The 20,701-nt window shown below is 39.4% G+C and overlaps 1 protein-coding gene across 11 annotated transcripts in view; it reads left to right on the forward strand.

Annotated features, from left to right (window-relative positions):
- Window positions 1-20,701, forward strand: part of MYBPC1 (myosin binding protein C1) — a 94,634-nt gene that overhangs the window by 72,995 nt on the left and 938 nt on the right. For 8 of the 11 annotated variants that reach the window (XM_033163285.1, XM_033163276.1, XM_033163278.1 and 5 more), the window contains 7 exons: window positions 2,646-2,813; window positions 4,103-4,191; window positions 5,660-5,855; window positions 9,187-9,326; window positions 11,652-11,811; window positions 13,393-13,529; window positions 14,713-14,899. In XM_033163285.1, the coding sequence (XP_033019176.1) occupies window positions 2,646-2,813; window positions 4,103-4,191; window positions 5,660-5,855; window positions 9,187-9,326; window positions 11,652-11,811; window positions 13,393-13,529; window positions 14,713-14,899 (1,077 nt within the window). Of the gene's footprint in view, window positions 1-2,645; window positions 2,814-4,102; window positions 4,192-5,659; window positions 5,856-9,186; window positions 9,327-11,651; window positions 11,812-13,392; window positions 13,530-14,712; window positions 14,900-16,643; window positions 16,703-17,947; window positions 17,988-20,701 lie in introns of all 11 variants that reach the window. The other 3 variants (XM_033163286.1, XM_033163277.1, XM_033163283.1) reach the window with 2 other exon arrangements.

The following is a 20,701-nucleotide window of genomic DNA, read 5'->3' on the forward strand; positions in this document are numbered from 1 at the left end:
GAGTGCTCTTTTGGTTAAACAAAAGGTGCCAGAACTTATACAGTATCTTGATAAAAGTGCTGTAAGTACCTGCACAAAATGGCCATCATGGGCAGGGGGGGCAAAGAGGTGATGGTACATGGTACTATCACAAAAAAACACAGACTATATTGCATGTGACTCTGTTGTTTTGCTTATCCTCATCGTAGCCCTGTGCAATCGATTATTATTATTATTATTATTATTATTATTATTATTATTATTATTATTATTATTTTGCAAATGGGAAACTGAAGCTAGGAAAGAGTGGCTTGCTTATGGCTGAAGTAGGAAATGAACCCAGGTAGTATATGCCCAAATCCATTGATCCACCTACTGAAACGCATACTGTCTCCACTCATATAATACTGAAGAACCAGATATATATAGTGGTTAGTTTCTTCTGCAAAGTGTGAATGATGCACTGTTCTTTCTGTATGAAACCTATTCAATAACTGACTGCAAGAGACAGTTACTGGTGTGTGAAGCTATTTGTGAATTCTGTATTGGTTAGAGAAAAATAATAGCTAACTTCTTTCTCTCTAAAGTTCTGAGTATCAGTTAAGCTGTTATATATTTAAAGGCCACAGTCCCAGTCCAGATGTGTAGAGCTCTAATACATACATGGTGCTCTCACATACAAAGTATTTCCCCGTTCATTGCAATTTCAGGGTCCGTTCCATGCATATATCCCTATTTAAATAAAAAAATAAAAAAATTGTCCAGTTGGGCCTTAAAGACAGACTAAGTTTGTTCTGGGTATAAGCTTTCATGTGCATGCACACTTCAGATTTCACTGAAACAGAAGAAGTGTGCATGTACACAGAAGCTTATACCCAGAACAAACTTAGTTGGTCTCTAAAGTGCTACTGGACAATTTATTTTGACTGCATCAGACCAATATGGCTACCTACCTGAATCTATATCCCTATTTGTTTGCCTAGTCAAGTCCTTGACATGGAAGTGAATGGGGAGGCATGTGCTTGATTGGAGCTTCATGTGTGCATTGAATAATCCACAGAGTTCTGAATCTGCTTTCATATGTATTCATAAATACATACAGTATTTAGACTGGGATTAGGTTGATGGCCCCATCTTCATGAAGTTGGCTGCAGATAAATCCCATTATAACTTAGAAGTAGGCGATTTATCTCTAACCACTGTTGAAAGTTGCCTGCTGGTCTAGTTGTTTTCTATGCAATGTGGCTGTGATCTTCCAAAGTTGTGTTCTGGTAAGAATCCCATTCATTTGCTGGTACCTTTTGTGAGCATAGCCTGCTAGTAATCAGTTATATATATTTTAATCATCAGAGTGTTCTTGAAAGTTACTACTCATGAGACAACTCACTGTGCAGTTCACTCACTGTTTGTATTGTATACTACTGGTACTAAATGAACTGTATGGGTTATAGAAGCTAGTGATATTCCTTCAATGCTGGTGATATGGAATCATTGGGGTGGGTGGGATTGGTGGCAGCAATGCTTCTGAATATCACTTTCTGGAAACCACAGGGAGGGTGTGTGCTATTGTATTTGAATCCTGCTTTCAGGTTTCCCCTAGGCACCTGGCGTGCCACTGGATGCTGGACTAGATGGGCCATTGCTTTGATACACCAGACTCTTCTTATGTTCTTATCCTTCATACTCTGTGCCCAAAAGAATTAAGCTAAAATTCAAGTGTGTGCTCTGCTATGTAAATGACTAGCTTATGCAACATCAGTGGAGAAATCGTTTTTGCTAACATGCTGTCTTCTGAATTTGCAGTGTGTGCTTTCAGTAGCTTGGGATTTTTTTTTTATTTCAGAGATTTGGGTGGCTGACATTTGCCTGTTGGGAAATCCATGTGCACACGGGAGCAACCACATAGTTCTGAATCAAGTTTCATACACACATGCAAATACATATTTGTGGTCTGTGTGGGATTGTATCACCACCCCAGGATTACAGTTTACTTGGAGTTTTTCCAGAGCATTTCAGAACTCTGAATATTGTTTAAAGGGAAATGTTGTGGCAGCAATAGAAAAACATGGATCACTTAGTGGACAGCAGAGATGTATGTGTAAACCTGACTGAGGGCAATATGAGTTGGACAAAGAAGCATTCATGGCACATAGAAGCAGTACAGCTGCATGTGTGGATAATGATTCTATGTCTGCATAATACCTGCACATTAATTATTTCGGCAACAATAAAACTAGAAAACTTTATTTAAAAGAGAGAGGAAATTATTTAGACTGAAACTGTGTTCTGGATATCAACTTCCATGTGAAATTCTGTTACTGCAACTAATAATTATCATGTTGCTTGCATGTTAACATTCCTTTAAGGAGGCAGTACAACAATATATTGATTGCCTGCCCTTTGGGATTATCATTTTAATTATAAATGTATTAGTCGATTTTTAAAATGGAGGAAAGTGTTAAATAACATTTATTTCTTACAGTCTTCATATGTTTTCTTACATTAGAAACTGGTGGTTTTGCTGCAAAATACTTCCAGGAAGTGAAATATATTTAGTTTGCTACATTTAATTTTTTTAAAGGGAATTAGTGATTCACAAGCACATTTCATATATATGATTATCAATTTCTGTCCTTTTTTTCCTTTTGCTTTTTATCCTACTTCAGCGGAAGAATGGATTGTGGCCAATCCAGAACTCACAGACAAAACAAAATTCACCATCACTGGCCTCCCAACTGGATCAAAAATCTTTGTTCGAGTAAGAGCTGTGAATGCTGCTGGTGCCAGTGAACCTCGGTTGCATCCACAGCCAATTTTAGTCAAGGAAGTGATAGGTGAGATGGGCTGTTTACTTATGTCTAGGGATGGATGGATCCATCAATGTTGGTTCCCTCAGTTTCTCATTTTTTCCAATCTGAAATTCGTTCTCTGCATTTTTGCAGCAATCCGTGATTATTATTTTTTTATTTTTTATTTTTTATTATTATTATTAAGTCCTAATGAAAATTTGAGTATTTCAAATACTCCCTCTGTGAATTAGGAAAAAAATTGTATGCAGTTTTGACTAATGTACATATTTTTGCAAGCCATTTCCTTTAATATAATGCTATTTTGTATGTTATTTTCACTAATATATGCATTGTATGCACATTTCACCCTAATATGTGCATTTTTGTAAACATTGGTTGGAGAACTGCATCACAAAATTCAGAGAAGTGTGAATTCCGAATGATGGCTGCGTTTGAGTTCTCATACTGTTTTGAAAGAGTGTGTTAATTAGGTCCCACCCCCTCCTGATTTACAATTGTCAAATATTGTCTTTGAGAAATCTTTAGAAAACAGGCCCAATTCACATGTAACAATCTTGACTTAAGCTCATGTCTTATTGAACCAAGAATGAGTAGTGGACCTGCATGGTCATCACACCCTCATGCTTGCTGCTCTGTGGTCCAGCTTCAGCACTTAGATGCATGCATGCATACATCATTTTATTTGTGTGCCACCTTTCCTTAGTTAAACCATGCTCAAGGGGGTCTTCAACATGAAGAATTACACAATTACAAATATAACAAAAAATAGTCATAAACAATAAATAAAACACATCAAAAAGTACGCAACCAAAATAAAAATAAAGATACAAAAATAATATCAATAACAGCCTCACAACAACAAAAATACTAAACAATACCCCACCCCAAGAGTCTGTTCAGCAGCTTCAGCTTTTGTAGCTGGAGTCAGTCAGGGCCCCACCCTCCCAGGCCTGGCAAAAAAAGGCCTGCAAGGCAGGGAACAGGTCTTCCAGGACTCACAGCCAAAATGGTTGTTTAAACCACAGTTTCCCATTATGTCTGTCCTGTCCTGTTACCAAGAAAGAGTCCATAAGGCACAATGGAGCAAAGAAGCAAGTCCTGTCATTGTAGCACTGCCGATAGCCCAAAGTAATCAACTTCCTTTAACAAAGCAAGAGTACTGGCTCTGGTTTTGCAGGCTCCGTATCCAGCACTTCAGCTCATCTCAGTTTAATCTCAGTTTATTAACTGGCAAATGAAGCCAGGATCAGATCCCGTTAATCAAAGACTTTTTCAAACAAGTGCACCCCCCCTTCCTTCTTTTTCAAATTAAGAACCCCCGAAGATTCGTCTGCCAAGACACTTAAAGCAAACATACGTTCGAAGGGTTGGAGAAGCTGTGAATCTTGTTATTCCCTTCCAGGTAAGAAACAAATAAATAAATATAATTCGTTATGTGAATGTTGCATGACACAGGCAGCCCCCCCCCCCCGTTTACACAGGGGTTACCTTTCGAGGCACTGCGCACATTGGTGATATCACGTGTAATTAAAACCCATTGAAACAGACTTCAAACACCCCATTCTGCCCCTATTCTTCCCTTTTAGTGATGTTTCAGTGACGTCTTTATGACATTTCTGGATCACTTCTGGGTTTGACGCGATGCATGTATACGGTACATGGTCACATATATATTGAGTGCGTGTAAACGGGGGGCTGCCTGTATTGTCAAAACAGCAGCATGTGCTACTGAATTTTCTGTGTTCAATAATATGCAGTTCCTATCACTGGCTTAAAAAAAAAAAGTTCATAGTCGTTTCCAGTAGTCCCAGAACTACTCAGGACTACCAAGAAGTCACTAGAAGAAACAGCCTCTCATTGAATACTTGTAGGACCATAAGAGGAAATTATGGCATCTGATCAGATGTACTAGCTGGTAATGTCAAAAAGGTTGAAGAGTATATGCTGAATGCCCCAAACTATACTAATACTGTGCTATATATATATATATATATATATATATATATATATATATATGCATTGTCAGTTTTTTTCCAGGCCTAGTTCAGGATGTTCATTAATGTTTAAAGCCCTAAATGTTTAGGCCCCAGATATCTGAAAGACTGTCTCCAACTCTTTCAACCTTCTCAGGTGTTAAGATCTGCAAAAGGGGCTCTCTTGCTAGTCCTTGTCACCCCCAGAAATGTGGAGAATGGTGGCCTGAGAGTTCTCTGTGGTAGCCCCTAAATTGTAGGCCTCCCTCCCCATAGAGGTGAATCTAGCATATTCATTGTACAGCTTTCGCCATTTACTTATTATATACACTTATTTACCCTGCCATTTGACAGTTAAGGTATTTTGCTTTGTGGGACCCATATATGCACTGAGGGACCCATATATATATATATATATATATACACACACACACACACACACACACACACACACACACACACACATATGCGCGCACGCGCGCACACACACACACACACACACACACACAAATATACCATATATTGTTCTGCTTCTTTTGGAACTGTTTGATTGTTTTTAATTGCAGCAGTTTATTCTGTTGCATGTTATATTGGTGTAACCCACCCTGGGACCTTACACTAAATATCATATAAAGAAACAAAATATCAGAAGTGCAGCTTTCTCTTACTGCCATTTAAGTCACAGGGAGTTATTTTGAAGCCTCTGCCTTTAAAATAACTTGACAAAAGAACTGCAATATATCTCAGTGTGTTCAGCCTGAACGTTCAGCAAGCAGCTCCTTGACTTAAACATGCAGTTCTCTCTTTAAACCTATTTAAAGATCACCGTGAAATAATAATACAGTCATGTAAAATTTGGTCCGTGGACATGTTTGTTTGTTTCCCCCCCCCCCACAGGGAAGACCAAGACCTAAGGTCTCTTGGAAGAAAAATGGAGCTCATGTAGATAAGAACCAAATTAACATCCGCAACAGTGAAAATGACACAATCATCTTCATCCGAAAGGCAGAGAGGATCCACTCTGGGAAATATGACATGAAAGTCAAAGTAGACAATCTGGTGGATAAAGCCACAATAGAGATTCAAATAGTTGGTATGTGTGAAAATTTGGAAGCGATAAGAATATAGGCTTTTAATTGGGATGTACTAGCAATCCTTTGGCATATTTGGGCATTCCCAAAACGACTGCAAGAAGCTAGGAGTTAGTACCCACTGTTCTATTATCTCTTGTATGTTCCTCTGTGTTGTCTGGAGCTGCCTGCTACCAGAGACAACATATTGAGATAGATACATCATAAGTTTTAAAAATAAAATTGAATCCTTTATTACTCTGTGCATTAAAATTGCAGGGGGTGGACTAGATGACCCTTGTGGTCCTTTCCAACTCTACAATTCTATGGTTCTGTGAATTTCAGAATATGACACACTTCTTTCTGATATTGTTTTAATCCTCTAGTTCAGATCAAGAGTGTATACTGGATAAATAGAAGGGGAAAGTGCAGGCAGTCAAACTGGACATACATTCCAGCTATTTAACTTTGTCGAATGATTACATTTTATATTTATCAATAAAAAGCAAAGGGAACTGTGTTGTTCCATTAAAGCTCCAAATCCATAATAGATTAATCCTTTCATTAGAGCAAACCAAAATGTCACAAGAATGATCATGCTTTCGAGCTCTCTAGCATTGTTCTTCGGGATAGAAGTTTAAGAAGGCTGGGGTAAATGGGACAGTAAAAAAGCTGGTTTGATGTTGTAACCATGTCTGTATTTGGTCACAGTCTTAAGAGGGAATGAATTGCAAACTCAGTTGGATTAGGTTCTATCCAGACACTGCATAAAATCCAAGAGATACCCAGATCTCTCTCCAGCTTTAAGCGAAACACACAGATTCCTGGAACAGGGGTAAAGAGAAAGAAACATGACAGACTTTTTATGAGCAAAGCTAGAAATTAAATTTAGGGATTGTATTAGCTGTTGTTATTGTTTTTAAGTCAATAGACGCCAAATAGGATCTTCCAGTGGCTCGAGAGAGCAATGTAACTGTTAATCTTCCTGCTGTGAGTCTGGAAGGTTTTCCTTATTATCACATTGAAAAATAGTTTATCACAAATATGCCTTTGAGAAAGTTAGATGCTTTGAGGATACACATGCTGATGTTTCTGAAATCTGCTCTTTTTAAAAATATATATATAGAGAGAGAATGTCAGCCATTCATTCTTTGCTGAAGTATCTTAACTCTTATATTTGTAGTTTTTTAATGCAATACTGACATTTAAATTGATACAAGTAAAACCTGCAAGAAAGTGATACAGTTTATCCTCATCTTCTAATCAGAGTATTCAGGGTTTTAGCAAGCTAGTCATGATATTCTCCAGAATGCTCCATTATTACTTACACACTTACACACCTTTGATACTTAACATTCAGTGGCTACTGGTCATGCTCACTCTTCACTGAGCTCGAAACAAAATAAATTCCTTCCAGTAGCACCTTAGAGACCAACTACCGGTAAGTTTGTTCTTGGTATGAGCTTTCATGTGCATGCACACTTCTTCAGATACACTGAAACAGAAGTCACCAGACCCTTATACAGTATATAGTGAGAGGGTGGAGAGGGGTATTACTCAGAAGGGTGTTGGGAATGGGTGATTGGCTGATAGGTGTGGTAAACCTGTTGACAACTGTTAACGACTGCAATTGGTCTTACAGCTCTTCACTGAGCTGCTATTATTGTTGTTGTTATTATTATTATTATTATTATTATTATTAGTTGCCCTTGAATTGTTTTTAAATACATTTTGTACCTATACAAGCCTCGGGTCTCCCCAAGCATGATACATCCCTCTAGTTTCTCAATTTCTCCCTATACTCATCACCTAAGTGTGCAATTGTGGGAGTAATGGGACATATATTATTATCAGATTAGTGTGGTTGATATTTCCAGGTGATCAGAACCTATGCTGCAGAAGTAACCTCTTGAAACCCAAAACCACACAATTTGGGTAGATATCATGCTACCTCTTCCCTCAGTGCTGGCATCATCCACCTGACGCATGTGATCATTAGAATACAGATGTTACCGCTGGAGTGAGGGACCAGCCCGGCAGTTATATGAATCAGTCTGTAGTTCCATTTGATTCATTAAAACCAGAAACTCAGTTTCTGCAAGTGAGTTAACAGCCAGTCCTATAGAAATTTGTACAGAAGTTAAGGCCCACTGAGTTCAGTCATGCTTTCTGGAGAGAGAATCTATTTTCCCTGGGCTCACTGTAAACCCTGCAAAGACAGCAGCAGGAACATATGAGAGTTGGAAATAAGTGTTAATACAGTGGTACCTCGGGTTACATACGCTTCAGGTTACATACTCCACTAACCCAGAAATAATGCTTCAGGTTAAGAACTTTGCTTCAGGATAAGAACAGAAATCGTGTTCTGGCGGCGCAGCGGCAGTGAGAGGCCCCATTAGCTAAAGTGGTGCTTCAGGTTAAGAACAGTTTCAGGTTAAGAATGGACCTCCGGAATGAATTAAGTACGTAACCAGAGGTACCACTGCATCAGCCACCCCAGCCTCTCTTTTGGCTACTCCGCTACTGAGAGGCAAGTCAGAAGCTGCATTTTATCTGACCACACAATAATCCCCACAACTACAACCTAGTTCTGCCTGGAAGCAGGCTTCCTGCAGGGGAATTAGCCTATGGTGTCTGGGCTCACAGTAGGAATGTAATGCCTCCCTAGCTCTCTGTCGGTCACCCCACTACCAAGGGAGACAAGTTAATTACTTTGTTCTATATCATTATAATATGTAAGCTACTTGGGGGATCATTTGATGAGGAGACAGGAAATACATCTTTTGAGAGCCAGTGTGGTGCAGTGGTTAAGAGCGGTAGACTCATAATCTGGTGAACTGGGTTTGCGTCTCCGCTCCTCTACATGCAGCTGCTGGGTGACCTGGGGTAGTCACACTTCTTTGAAGTCTCTCAGCCTCACTCACCTCACGGAGTGTTTGTTGTGGGGGAGGAAGGGAAAGGAGAATGTTAGCTGCTTTGAGAATCCTTCGGGTAGTGATAAAGTGGGATATCAAATCCAAACTCTTCTAAATTAGAGTTGGGGACAATCTGGCCTATGGCCACTTTTGGCCTCCCGGAGGTCCAAATTGACCTGCGAAGCCATTTCCCCCAAACCATGTGCACCCAACCATCAGCCAACATAATTCATGACATTATCTAATGGGTGCTAGTGCAAGGTTAAATTCTGTGTTGGCCGAGCAACTCTGTTTCCAGCAGTGTGGAACCAAACTGCAGATTTAGCCCCTGTTCATCAGTTTGTGGTTAACTCATGATTTGTTAAACACTTAGGCAAATTGAGCATATTGTTGCTGTGGAAAAGTGTGAAATATTGATGGTGCTACTTTATTGCCACAGATCGTCCAGGCCCACCACAAATTGTAAAAATTGCAGATGTCTGGGGAGAGAATGTTGCTTTGGAATGGCAGCCGCCCAAGGATGATGGCAATGCAAACATAACTGGGTACACAATTCAAAAGGCCGACAAAAAAAGCATGGTAAGTAGACTTTTTGACCTAGCAAATCTTAGGATGTGCAAGGTTGTTTGGAAAGGTTGCTACTTCTTGTGGATGTTGTGTGCTTTTGTGATACAAGATGCCTTTTCAGCTGCTGCTGCTGCTGCTACAAAGGCCTTTACAACGAATTTGACCAGCATCTGTGATATCTGTGGACAGGAAAATCCCTTACTTCATAAGAGCATTGGATATTTTTCTCTGCTGCCTATTAACTTCAAAATCAGCAGTGTTGTTAAGCAATTTTGCACTCTGGACCTTTGGTAATGTTTAGATGCTCCCCCCCCCCCCGCACTGTGCTCTCTTCAATTGACTTGAGGAGTAAAGCAGTTAATACTTTGTTTACTAAATAAGTAAATGAAACAAAGCCCAGTCCTCTCCTGCCCTGGCCTCAGTTACTGTGACTGTTGCGAACTTTATACTGTTTGCATTGTTCTTACTTCTCTGCCAAGCTGAACAAGAGTCTTTTGAAGTGTGCTTTGCACGCTGTACTCAATAAAGTATTCTTGAATGGATTTAATCTTCCATTAACAACATTGCTGCTTTAAGGTGGATAACTATTCTAAGCCAACTATATAATATATTCACCCATGCATAAACCAACCCAGACCCTGCAGTCATCATGTGACAACCTTCTCTGTTTCATAGAATCATAGAGTTGGAAGAGACCACAAGGGCCATCCAGTCCAACCCCCTGCCAAGCAGGAAACACCACCAAAGCATTCCTGACAGATGGCTGTCAAGCCTCTGCTTAAAGACCTCCAAATTTAAAGACCTCTGTCAAGCCTCTGCTTAAAGACCTCCAAATTAGTTTGCTCCCTATGAGGGAGGTGCAGAGAGTGGCAACACAAAAATGAGCCTTTTCAAGGGTGACCCCCTGGATGTCATGGACTGGCTGCATGTAAAGCAGTGGTGGGAGGCACCAGCTGGGGAACCCCCAAGGGAACCCCAAAGTAAGAAGGCTCAGAGCCAGGGCATTGGTGGTGGGATGACGATGAGTGGTCAGAGGGAGAAGAAGGGAGCAAACTGGGAGGAGTTGTCAGAAGTTGAAGAGATAACAGAGTTCTGTGAACAGGAAAGGCTGTGGCAGGGAACACTTCAGAATCAGAATCAGAAGCTCCCCCTCCCCCTGGTTTCCCAGAACCCAAAGAGGTATGAAGAGGGTGGAGCAAAGACAGGCAAGACAAGGGAGCCTCAGACTGCAGATTGAGTTATGTCTGCACATGTGAATATGACTATATATAGATATATAACACACAGGCTGTGCTTCTAAGCTTTTCATTTTATTTTGGTTTGTATACTTAACTTTTAATGTTTGTAACACTTTGTAAGATCTTTGGGGGTCAGTTCTCAGCCGGGGGGGGGGGGCTACTAACAAATACAATACATAATAATTAGGAAGAGGTCTGTGAGTGGTCATGCTGAGTCTGAGGTTTACTGCTGAACTGCTTTGTTGGTTTTATGCAATGCAATGTTTTGACTATGCTTAAATGAATTGTTCCATGGTTTCACATGTGTGTTCACTGCTCTGGGATCACTGGGTTTAAAGGGCAATCTATAAGTGTAAATAAGAAAAAGCAAGCAAACTAGGTACTGTGGACACAACTCCTTGCAATGGGAAGGGTTTTGCATTCCACACACACCCCACCTTGACTCCAGTCTCTGGCTTTCTTATCTGTGGTGCACTTTAGCAATCAACAAGCCAAGTGAACTTCGCCCTGTTCCCCACCCCCAAGTTCAGAAAACTCAAATTTCAGCATACTGCTTTTCCTAGAATGATCATCTGGACTACTAAAGGGAATGTGCCAATTACTAGAATTCACTTTCTGTTCATAGATTACTGCAGAGTATAAGTAAGTAAGTAAGTAAGTACGGTGAGCAAAGGATTTCTTACTTCACATTTCATGAAGTACAGCTTCATCAAAATAGTACAGCTATTCAAAAAGCTTATCATTTGCCATAGTTACCCACTTCGGAAAACCTATGAAATGGTGTATGGCATATGGTTGCTGTTTTTGTTACATAAGCAGCTGCTACTTATAGAACTAAATGGATATCTGTATTTCTGTTTCACCAGTTTTGAGCTTGGGCTTTTTGATGAACTTTCTTACTTTCCTTAACATTTGATCTCTTGGTTGTCTTCCCAGGGGACTCATTTATGAAATGTCAGTTTACTTAGTAATGGAAGCAAGTCCTTATGCATGCTTCCCTGGAAGTAAGTCTCACTGAACTCCGTGGGCCTTACTTATGAATTGATAATCACAGGAGTGAGTTGTTCATAGCAATTTAACCTGGCCTTGTATCTTGCAGGAATGGTTCACCGTCATTGAACACTACCACCGGACCAGCGCTACCATTACTGAACTTATCATTGGGAATGAGTATTTCTTTCGGATCTTTGCTGAAAATATGTGTGGCCTCAGTGAGGATGCAACAAGGACAATGGAGAGCGCTGTGATTGCCAAGGATGGTTAGCTAGATTAACTCTAAAACTATGACACTGAAATAGAATACAACACAGAGCACAGAGCACTCATTTCTTGCAGTTGGGGCATAATCTATTTGTCTTTGAGAGAGGAAAAGCCACTTGTTTGTTCAAGTTACTTGGATGATAAATTCACATAAGATGTAGAACTCACTCACCAGAATCAATGGGAATTTAGTTTTTACCTTCAATATAATGCTGAAACAAAATTTCAGCTGGCCTGAATGTGTAGTGGTCTGATTTTGCCTTTCTGCACAGTGCAAAACCAAGTGATGTGCTCATAGTGTGGATTTTCTCATTCAGTTCATTTCAGGAATGCTTGTGCTGAGAGCCAGTTCACATAATTGGCTCACAGCTATCACATTCCATTCAGGCAGATGTATGTATTTGTTTGTTTATTTAAGTATTTTAAAACCTCACTTTCCTAAAGGTATATCAAGGTGGTCTACAGGATACGAAGTTATAGTAAAATCAGCAGAAGCATCCATATAAACATCAATAGAACATCAAGAAGTCCCGGTTATTTAAAAAGAGAAAAACATATTGCAAAGGCCTGTCTAAACAATGCAATATTCAGAATACTTCTAAAGTGCATTTGTGTGTGTGTGTGTGTGTGTGTACGTATGTACATACATACATACAGACAGACAGACAGACACACACACCCCAACCTAGTTTTGAGGAAAGAGGAAGATGGTCAGAAAAGTCGAATGCTTCCTGTCACTGCATATTATGCCCAAGCCATATTGTTTCCAAAGCCCATAAACTACTTACCATCCTATTTTGGGAACATAAGGAAGACTTAACCCATGTCTGCTTTACAAGGGATATTTGGCCAGCTCTTGCTTTATTGCAGAACTGGCACATCCCACTTCTTTCCATGAAAGGTATTCTGCTTTGAGCAAAATGAGGATTCTGAATGGCTACACTATCAGGCGTAGCAAACAATGGAAATAATAAAATAGTACACTCCAGGCCTCCTGATTAGCTTGTGGGCTTTCCATAAGCATCTGTCTGGTTGGCCACTGTGGAACACAATGCTAGATTAGATACACCATTGGTCTGATCTAGCAATCCATACTTTTCACTCAGTCTTGGAGCTCAACCTCAGGTCGTGGCACCAGGATGGTGAAAGCTGTAGTAATTAATGAGCTACTAAGGTGCCACCTCTTCCACACACTTGCTGTTTCGTTCAACTTCAACACCTGTGGACAGGGAAGAAGGAAAACATGGAGGGAGTGCAGAAATGAAAAAAAATATGAAGGATTCTATAGTATAAAGGATAGAATGTCATAGTTGGTTGTCATAAGCAGAGTGAAGGTTCCGAACAGGGGTTTTTAAGATGTAAACAGTATTTTGTGGCAATGATTCTCCACAATCCAGTATTCCTCTAAATCAGCCTGTGTTAATTCTCTTTTGATTTAGTGTTTGATGATGTGTGTCACATGCTAGGCCTGCTCTTATGATTCTACATACCTGTTAAAAGGAACAATATCAGCCACACAGTATGGCTAAAACAATACAAAATACTATTTTTCTAGCAGTTCCTGAACTTTTGTTTTACAGGGAAAGTCTACAAAAACCCAGTTTATGAGGACTTCAATTTCAATGAACCACCAATGTTTACCCAGCCTTTAGTTAATACATATGCTGTGTCTGGTTACAATACAACTTTGAACTGCAGCGTCAGAGGAAATCCCAAGGTAAGCTATCATGCTGAATGACATAAAGGTCTGTACTGTACATCAACACAGACATTTTCAGATGGGACAGTGCTTTAATCTGTTCACAAAGCAGGCCAGAATTTAGCAGGCAATGGAAAGATTATATAGTAAAGTAGGCTTCACCAATTTAGTGCCCACCTGACTGGGTCTGATGAGAATTGTAGTCCAAAACATCTGGAGGGCAACAGGTTGGAAAAGGCTGTAGTAAAGACTGGATTCCTAAGATCCCACCTCTTCTGCACTCCTGCTGTTTAGCAAAATGGATAAGTAATCTGAAGACCAAAAACAACCTACTTTGCTTCTTCATCTCTACTGTGTAGCTACTGTGGTACTTATTTGTTCATTCATTTTATTTATACCCCGCCTTTCTCCCAGTGAACGACCCAAGGCTGCTCACAGCATAGATCAAAATAGATACAGCTAAAATGCACAATAAATATAAATATTGAAAAACAAACAAGTAACCCAATTAAAACGCTACTAAAAAAAAACCCCTTAAAATCATTCAAAAGCACCAAATCGCAAGCCCAACACCCAGTCTCAGCAGACCCTGCCACAACAGCCAGTTAATGGCCAAGGGCATTTCTGCGCAAAAGTCTTTGCCTGCCGGTGAAATCAAAGCAAAGAGGGGAGCAGCCTAGCATCCCCTGGAAGGGACTTCCACAATCTGGGAGTAGCCACCGAGAAGGCTCTCTCTATAATTAATTAATCCTTTCCTAACTACATACTTGAGCTACTTACAGTTGCCAAATTTTTACTCCTCCTGAAGCTTTCCTGGCAGCCTGAGACTCAGAAATTAAGCAGATGAATCATTTCCCTGTTACTGGGAACTTCAAATACACCTTTTTCTTTTTCTATAGACATGATCGCCTTAATGGACACTGTTTTCTTTAAAACTTGGATAATAATCTGGATAATAAGTCTATTGGGGATGTTGGTTTTGAGAGGTAAAGGAACCTGCATTGGATTTTCCTCAGAATCTTCACACCTAACTATAGAATTTAGGAAATAACAGTAAAAACAACCCAAACAGGTGCCCCACTCCACAAACCCAACCAACCAATATAAAACCTAACCTAACTGATATAAAACCACAAAGGGAAATTTAACTTTTTTGTTTTTGTTTTGAACTACTCTGTGTTGTTGCTTTTTTTAACTACAGCCCAAGATCACATGGATGAAGAACAAAATAGTTATCATGAATGACCCCCGGTACAGAATGTTTGGTAACCAGGGAGTTTGCACCTTGGAGATCCGCAAGCCCAGCCCCTTTGATGGTGGCACGTATACTTGCAAGGCTGTCAACAGTCTGGGTGAGGCAGAAGTTGAATGCAAATTGGAAGTTAAAGGTAAGGTTGTCTCAATGAGCCCAAAATTGTTTTTGAGGGGAGAGAAATATCGATCAGGTCATGAGGCCTACTTTCTTAATGTTTGTGATCATAGCAGAGAGCTACATTTTGCTATTTGTTGATGTTTAGTTTGGAGGAGTAAAATTAATGAGCGAAATGGTGATAGACTATTATGAGGGAGCAGTTGATTTATTGACCATTTATTTATTTACTTGTGTCATTTGTAGGCCACCCCATAACTGAAAGGTCTCTGGGTGGCCTACATTAAATAAGTAAACAATAACAATTGAAGTAGAAAAGAAGTTGTAAAACCACTTAAAGCGCAAGCACACACAAAGAAAACAATACTGTACCAAGATGTTGGTGAAATATTTTTGAATGTCAATAATACAGTACATCTCAAGAATGTTATAGGGAGGATAAAAGGATGATATGTGATTGGATCTCCATATGTTTCTCTTTCAATTTATTTAATGTTTTATTGGTATATTGCATTTCTGTTTGTTCTGGACTTTGGTTAACTGTGTGTAAGTTATTAGTTATCTTGCCCAACTCAAAACAGGACAGAGGTCCCACAAAATGTCCATGCTTATATAGAATTGAACATTAGGATAGTCCTATTTCTTGACTCCTTTTTACTCTGTTGTCCACATAGAAGCAATGACATCATCCCAGGCAGAGCTCACTGTTCTATACCACACGAGAAACAATTAGCTATAGAAAAGCCATTTCATTTATTTTCCAGCCTAAAAGGTCATGTTGGACTAATCTTTCATTATAAAGCATAAGCTTTCCAGTTATAAATCCCACGCTGCTGCAGAAACTCAATCTGTAATTGCATTACTCACAATCCAGGATAAAAATGCCACTACATGGTTTTTTTTTTAAAGCCACAACGATTTCTATGTCACCAGTGACTCATACATTGTGGTAAAAATGGCTCTAAAATGCTTTTCCATCCATGAGTCCTTCCATGTATAACAGTTTTTTGCTACATCCCAAGCCATAAAATTCTGTTTTAACTTCCAGAGATGGAAAAGCTAAACATCTTCACACTGAAAGCATGCATTTCATTTTGCTTCACAGCTGGAAAAGAAATCCCCTTTATTGCAAATATCCCATCCCAGACTTGTGTTTGTTTCCTTTTCCCTACTCCCTACCCACAAAATTTGGGATTTGATACTGTTTTATTAACTCAAGTCAAACACCCCTTACTTAACCAGCTGGTTGATAATCCATCCTTAGAACAGTTCAGCAGCCTTCCTTCCTGCTAAACTGGTTGAGCATGTAGTTCATACTTTCCTCATAACCAAGTCACAAGGTCAACAATGTTTACATCAGTTTAGTTACTTATCCTAAGAACATTTAGATGTTCCAAACAGTACACTGATACTGGAATCAAATGCTTTTGTACAAGGTAGTCTTCTCCCCATACAGGCTGCCCCATTCATTACAGTTCCCACCGCCCCCATCTGAAGCGCAGAAGGGAGCAAGCTGCTGGGAGCTAGGTCTGAAGGAGGTTCAAATTCTATGAAAAAAGACTAGTGCAGACAAGTCTTTAATTTTTTTTAAAAAAATCATGATATGTGTCCAGGTTTTTGTTTCCTTTGTTAATTAAAAACTACTGAAAAATTACAACTGGTGTTTACCAGTTGAAAATAAAACAAGCTTGACACTGTTAAACATTTATGCAAAATAATTTCAAATGAGAATAAATATTGGTACAAATATTCTAATCCTGCAGTGATATATCATGGCGTAATTACCCCAGGAGAACCAATCTTCTCGGCGGGGCAGAAACAGGTTTCTGAAATCATATTCCCCTGGGCATTACCTTCCATTCCATTCCTTTCTTCCTATACAAAATGTGTTTGCATGAGAAGTGTGCATTTCATCTTTGCTCTTAGATTCATGGCATACTGGTTATGGCATGAGCAAAAAAAAAAAAAGGCCAAATTCATCAAGACTCTAGGTACTAACATCCAGATTATGAAGACCTTAGGTGAGAACTTCTATTTCATCTCTGTACTCATGTCTTACAGTAACTTTTTTTGCTTATGTATCAGCAGCTAGCATACATCAAATAATTGTCTATGCAGTTAATTTTAACATTCAGATAGCCTGAAAGAGCTACCTATAATCCTTTATTTTTTTTAATGAGCAGAAAAACGTTATAAAATGACTGTACACAATTAGTTCCAAAACTAAGGTTGCAATCCTATGCACACTTATCTGGAAACTAAGTCCACTGAGCACAGTGGAACTTGCTTCTGAGAAAATATGCATAGGATTGCACTGTTAATCTTATATAGCAAATAGCAACCTGTATACTAACCATTCTACCTAGTTTGGATATTTCTTTTAAAGGCTACTCCCTTCTTACCATTTCCCAAACACATGTAGAATAAACACCGTTTCTTAAAAGATATATGCATTACTTACAAAGGTATAAACTAGGATATGCAGTGCAATCATATGCATGTTTACTCAGAAGTAAATCCCACTTTGTTCACTGGGACTTACTCCCAGGTAATTGTGTATAAGATTGCATCATAAATTGTGCAACTTTTTTATGTACACAAAACTTGATAATTTTGCCTGTTAAAGAGTTTCAACCTACGCTTATACATACATACATACATATATATATCAATAGTTCAATACTACATGTGTGGTTTTTCCCCCTGTACTGATAAACATCCTGGATATATATATGTCTGTGATCTAGTTTAGTTTCATTTGACCTTGTTTAGTTTTAGTGTCACAATCTGATTGGCTTCATTGTGTCTTCTATATTAGCTGCCAATCATTTATGTTTGTGCACAATTAATAAACCTTCATGTATTAATAGTTAATGTTGAAGTAGTGCTAGATCCCTGCCTATCTTGACACTCCATTTGCTTTCCTCTTTCTCTTACATCTTTTACATGACTAAGGATTAAAACGTCATCTTATCATAGTTGCGAACATAATTTCACTCAACAAGTTCTGTACTTTTGTGTTTAGCAAGTTAAGTGCTTACAACTTCTCTCTCTCTCTCTCCCTTAGTTACACAGTAAGGATTTTTGAATGTATAGTGTCATCTAAGGTAAGCTTTCATATGGTCCCTGCATATGAAGCTTATGTCTGTTGTTACGTCATACAAAGCCTTCCACCGTATGGCATAATTTTCATTATGTCATTTAATGAAAATGGGGTTGTAGAATCAATATTGTAATAGACTGACTTTTATATCACTGTGCTCTTAATTAACAACTTTCGCTGAATCTGTCCAATAAATGCTTGTGATAGCAACTCCCTGCAGTGACGCAACCACTTACTAACAGCATATGTAGATATAAATACTTCAGCAGGACGCAACAAAGCCTGAGCCATGTTAACAGCTTTCTTTACATAAAAAGCAAGCCATGTATCCGAGCACTCTAGCACCTAAAGCTAGTAATTGGCCTATAGAAATGATGCTATTTATACGAAACCTAATTTTACTTGAAACAATTACACTACAGTGACTTTAAAGAATGCTTTAAAAGCATGCCAGTTTGTTTTTTTTAAAAAAAATTGTGTGTCTTCTCTATTCACTGAAAATTAGGAAAGCATATCTTTTTTTAAAAAAACCAAAAACCTTCAGTGGCATGCCTTAATTACTTTGAGTCAAGACAATCCAAATAATGCAGTTTCAGCTGGATATGGGAGATTGCACAGAAACGCAACTTGCAATTTCATTTGGTTGAATGTGGAAAAAGCTTCCTCCCTAAGGGTCAGTGGTAAAACATGACTCAGTAGAGCTGAAACTTACTGGAAGCAATTGGTAAGTTCATCTTCAGAAAGTCCTGGTGCTTTAGGTTTATGGCATGAATCGGAAATGCATCAGAAGGTAAGTTTTCGGTTATTAGAGGCCATGCTCACTCCTCGCATACTGCCAGAACTGGTGGCAATTCTAGGACACTTATAGCAGGGGTTCTTGGGTCCCCCCCCCCTTAATGAGCCTCAGGACGGTAAGCAGTGATGGCCAAACTTGGGCCTCCAGCTGTTTTGGGACCACAATTCCCACCATCCCTGACCACTGGTCCTGTTAGCTAGGGATGATGGGAGTTGTAGTCCCTAAACAGCTGGAGGGCCATGTTTGGCCATCACTGCACTAAGGGAACCACTATTGAGAGTTTGGACTTCAACTAGTGTAATGAAGGGGCTGTACACACAAAACTCTCTTGCTTCATGAATCCACAGCATACCTTACCCTCAGATTACCCAGAAGACACCCTGGGTAATCAAAAAGGTACCCAAAAGAAGATTGGCCACAACATTGCTTATTAACTCAAGGGAAAGGACATGTGGTCTATTGCTTTGTAATGCACTGATGGGTTGTTGACCTGTTTTTACTGAAGTGGCGGGTTTCCTGGTTCCTGTTGCTCCATCTCACACCACAGCCTATAAAACGGGTGGATAGCATCATTCCGGTTAGGAACAGGTGGGGCTAACATAGGAATTAATCACATCATTATCCCTTCCCACGTTTTCCTGATTGCAAACATTGCTGCAATAACATGTTAAGGAACCATGTAGAAGCTCCAACTGTGCTAACCCACGAACAGGTCCTATTTTCTCTTGGTCTTAGCTACAGTAGCCCTTTCTAAGAAGGCAATGTTCACATTTTGACTAGCACTAAGGATTGGCCAAGAGATTATTCTCTAAGCATGTTTGTATAATTTGTAACTGTGAGCACAAAAGTGATCTGCATCCAGCTTCCTAATTTCTTTGTGGAAAGCGATTTAGCACCAGAAAAAAACAAAGAATGATTTAAATGTTCAGCTGGAACATTCCTAAAACCTTGAAAAAGCATCAAAGGAAATGTTACTACTGTTACTAGGTGTTAGCACACCAGTACTGAATACTGTTTTCTGAAAAATAAGATCTGCTGGCTTTAATGTCACTTATAAGCAAGTGTGCTGTGGTTTGGGGATTCAAACTGCTTTACGTTTTGTAACTTATTTCTCCTCCACACACCTTGATACTGCCCCCATTTTCCCCATGCCACTGCAAAACCACTGAAGTGGTTTGAGTCATGATGCAGTAAATAGGTGTTGGGTTGAGAGTTCTGCAACAATCACCTGACTATCTCACCATAAGGACCCATTTGCTCAGCTCTCAGGGCTGAACAAAATGTTACCTTACACTTGGCTGATTCATGTTTCATGGTGTGGTATAATTGAAAGGAAATAATTGATACGGCATGACAGCATTCAGCACTTCATTGGATGACAAATGGCAATGATGTCATGTCACACATCTATTTCAACTGCTGGAAGATGCACAGAAGAGACATGGAAGACGCCACACATTTAATGTCTAACCATAATGCTACCAATAGGCTATTTATTTAGCTGCTAAATAAATAAATAAATAAATAAATAAATAAATAAATAAATAAATAAATAAATATGCTCCACACTCTAAGGACCCCAGGCTGGGTTGCATTTGCATCCCTCTGGCAATCATAATGTGTGCTCTAGTCTGGAACAAGGACTTTCCACATGGATCAGTTGCATCACATTAAGTCTTCTTGCCACCATTACCGATACATGTGACTCACCATCATGTTCTGTTGGGAGAGGGTGTGGAGACTTGCAGCACGATGGCACCAGCTCACCTGATGAGTACCTGCACACTTTACAGTGGGGCCAACAATAGCTTGTTATTAGGAAGCCCATTGTTGGCAGCATTCCCACGGCAAACGTGATCTCTACCCTGGTTCTGATTTGGTTCTAAGTCTCCCATTGACTGTACATGGAACCAATGAGTCCT

Source organism: Lacerta agilis, chromosome 10 (genome assembly GCF_009819535.1).
Source record: "Lacerta agilis isolate rLacAgi1 chromosome 10, rLacAgi1.pri, whole genome shotgun sequence".
NCBI classification, from domain to species: domain Eukaryota; kingdom Metazoa; phylum Chordata; class Lepidosauria; order Squamata; family Lacertidae; genus Lacerta; species Lacerta agilis.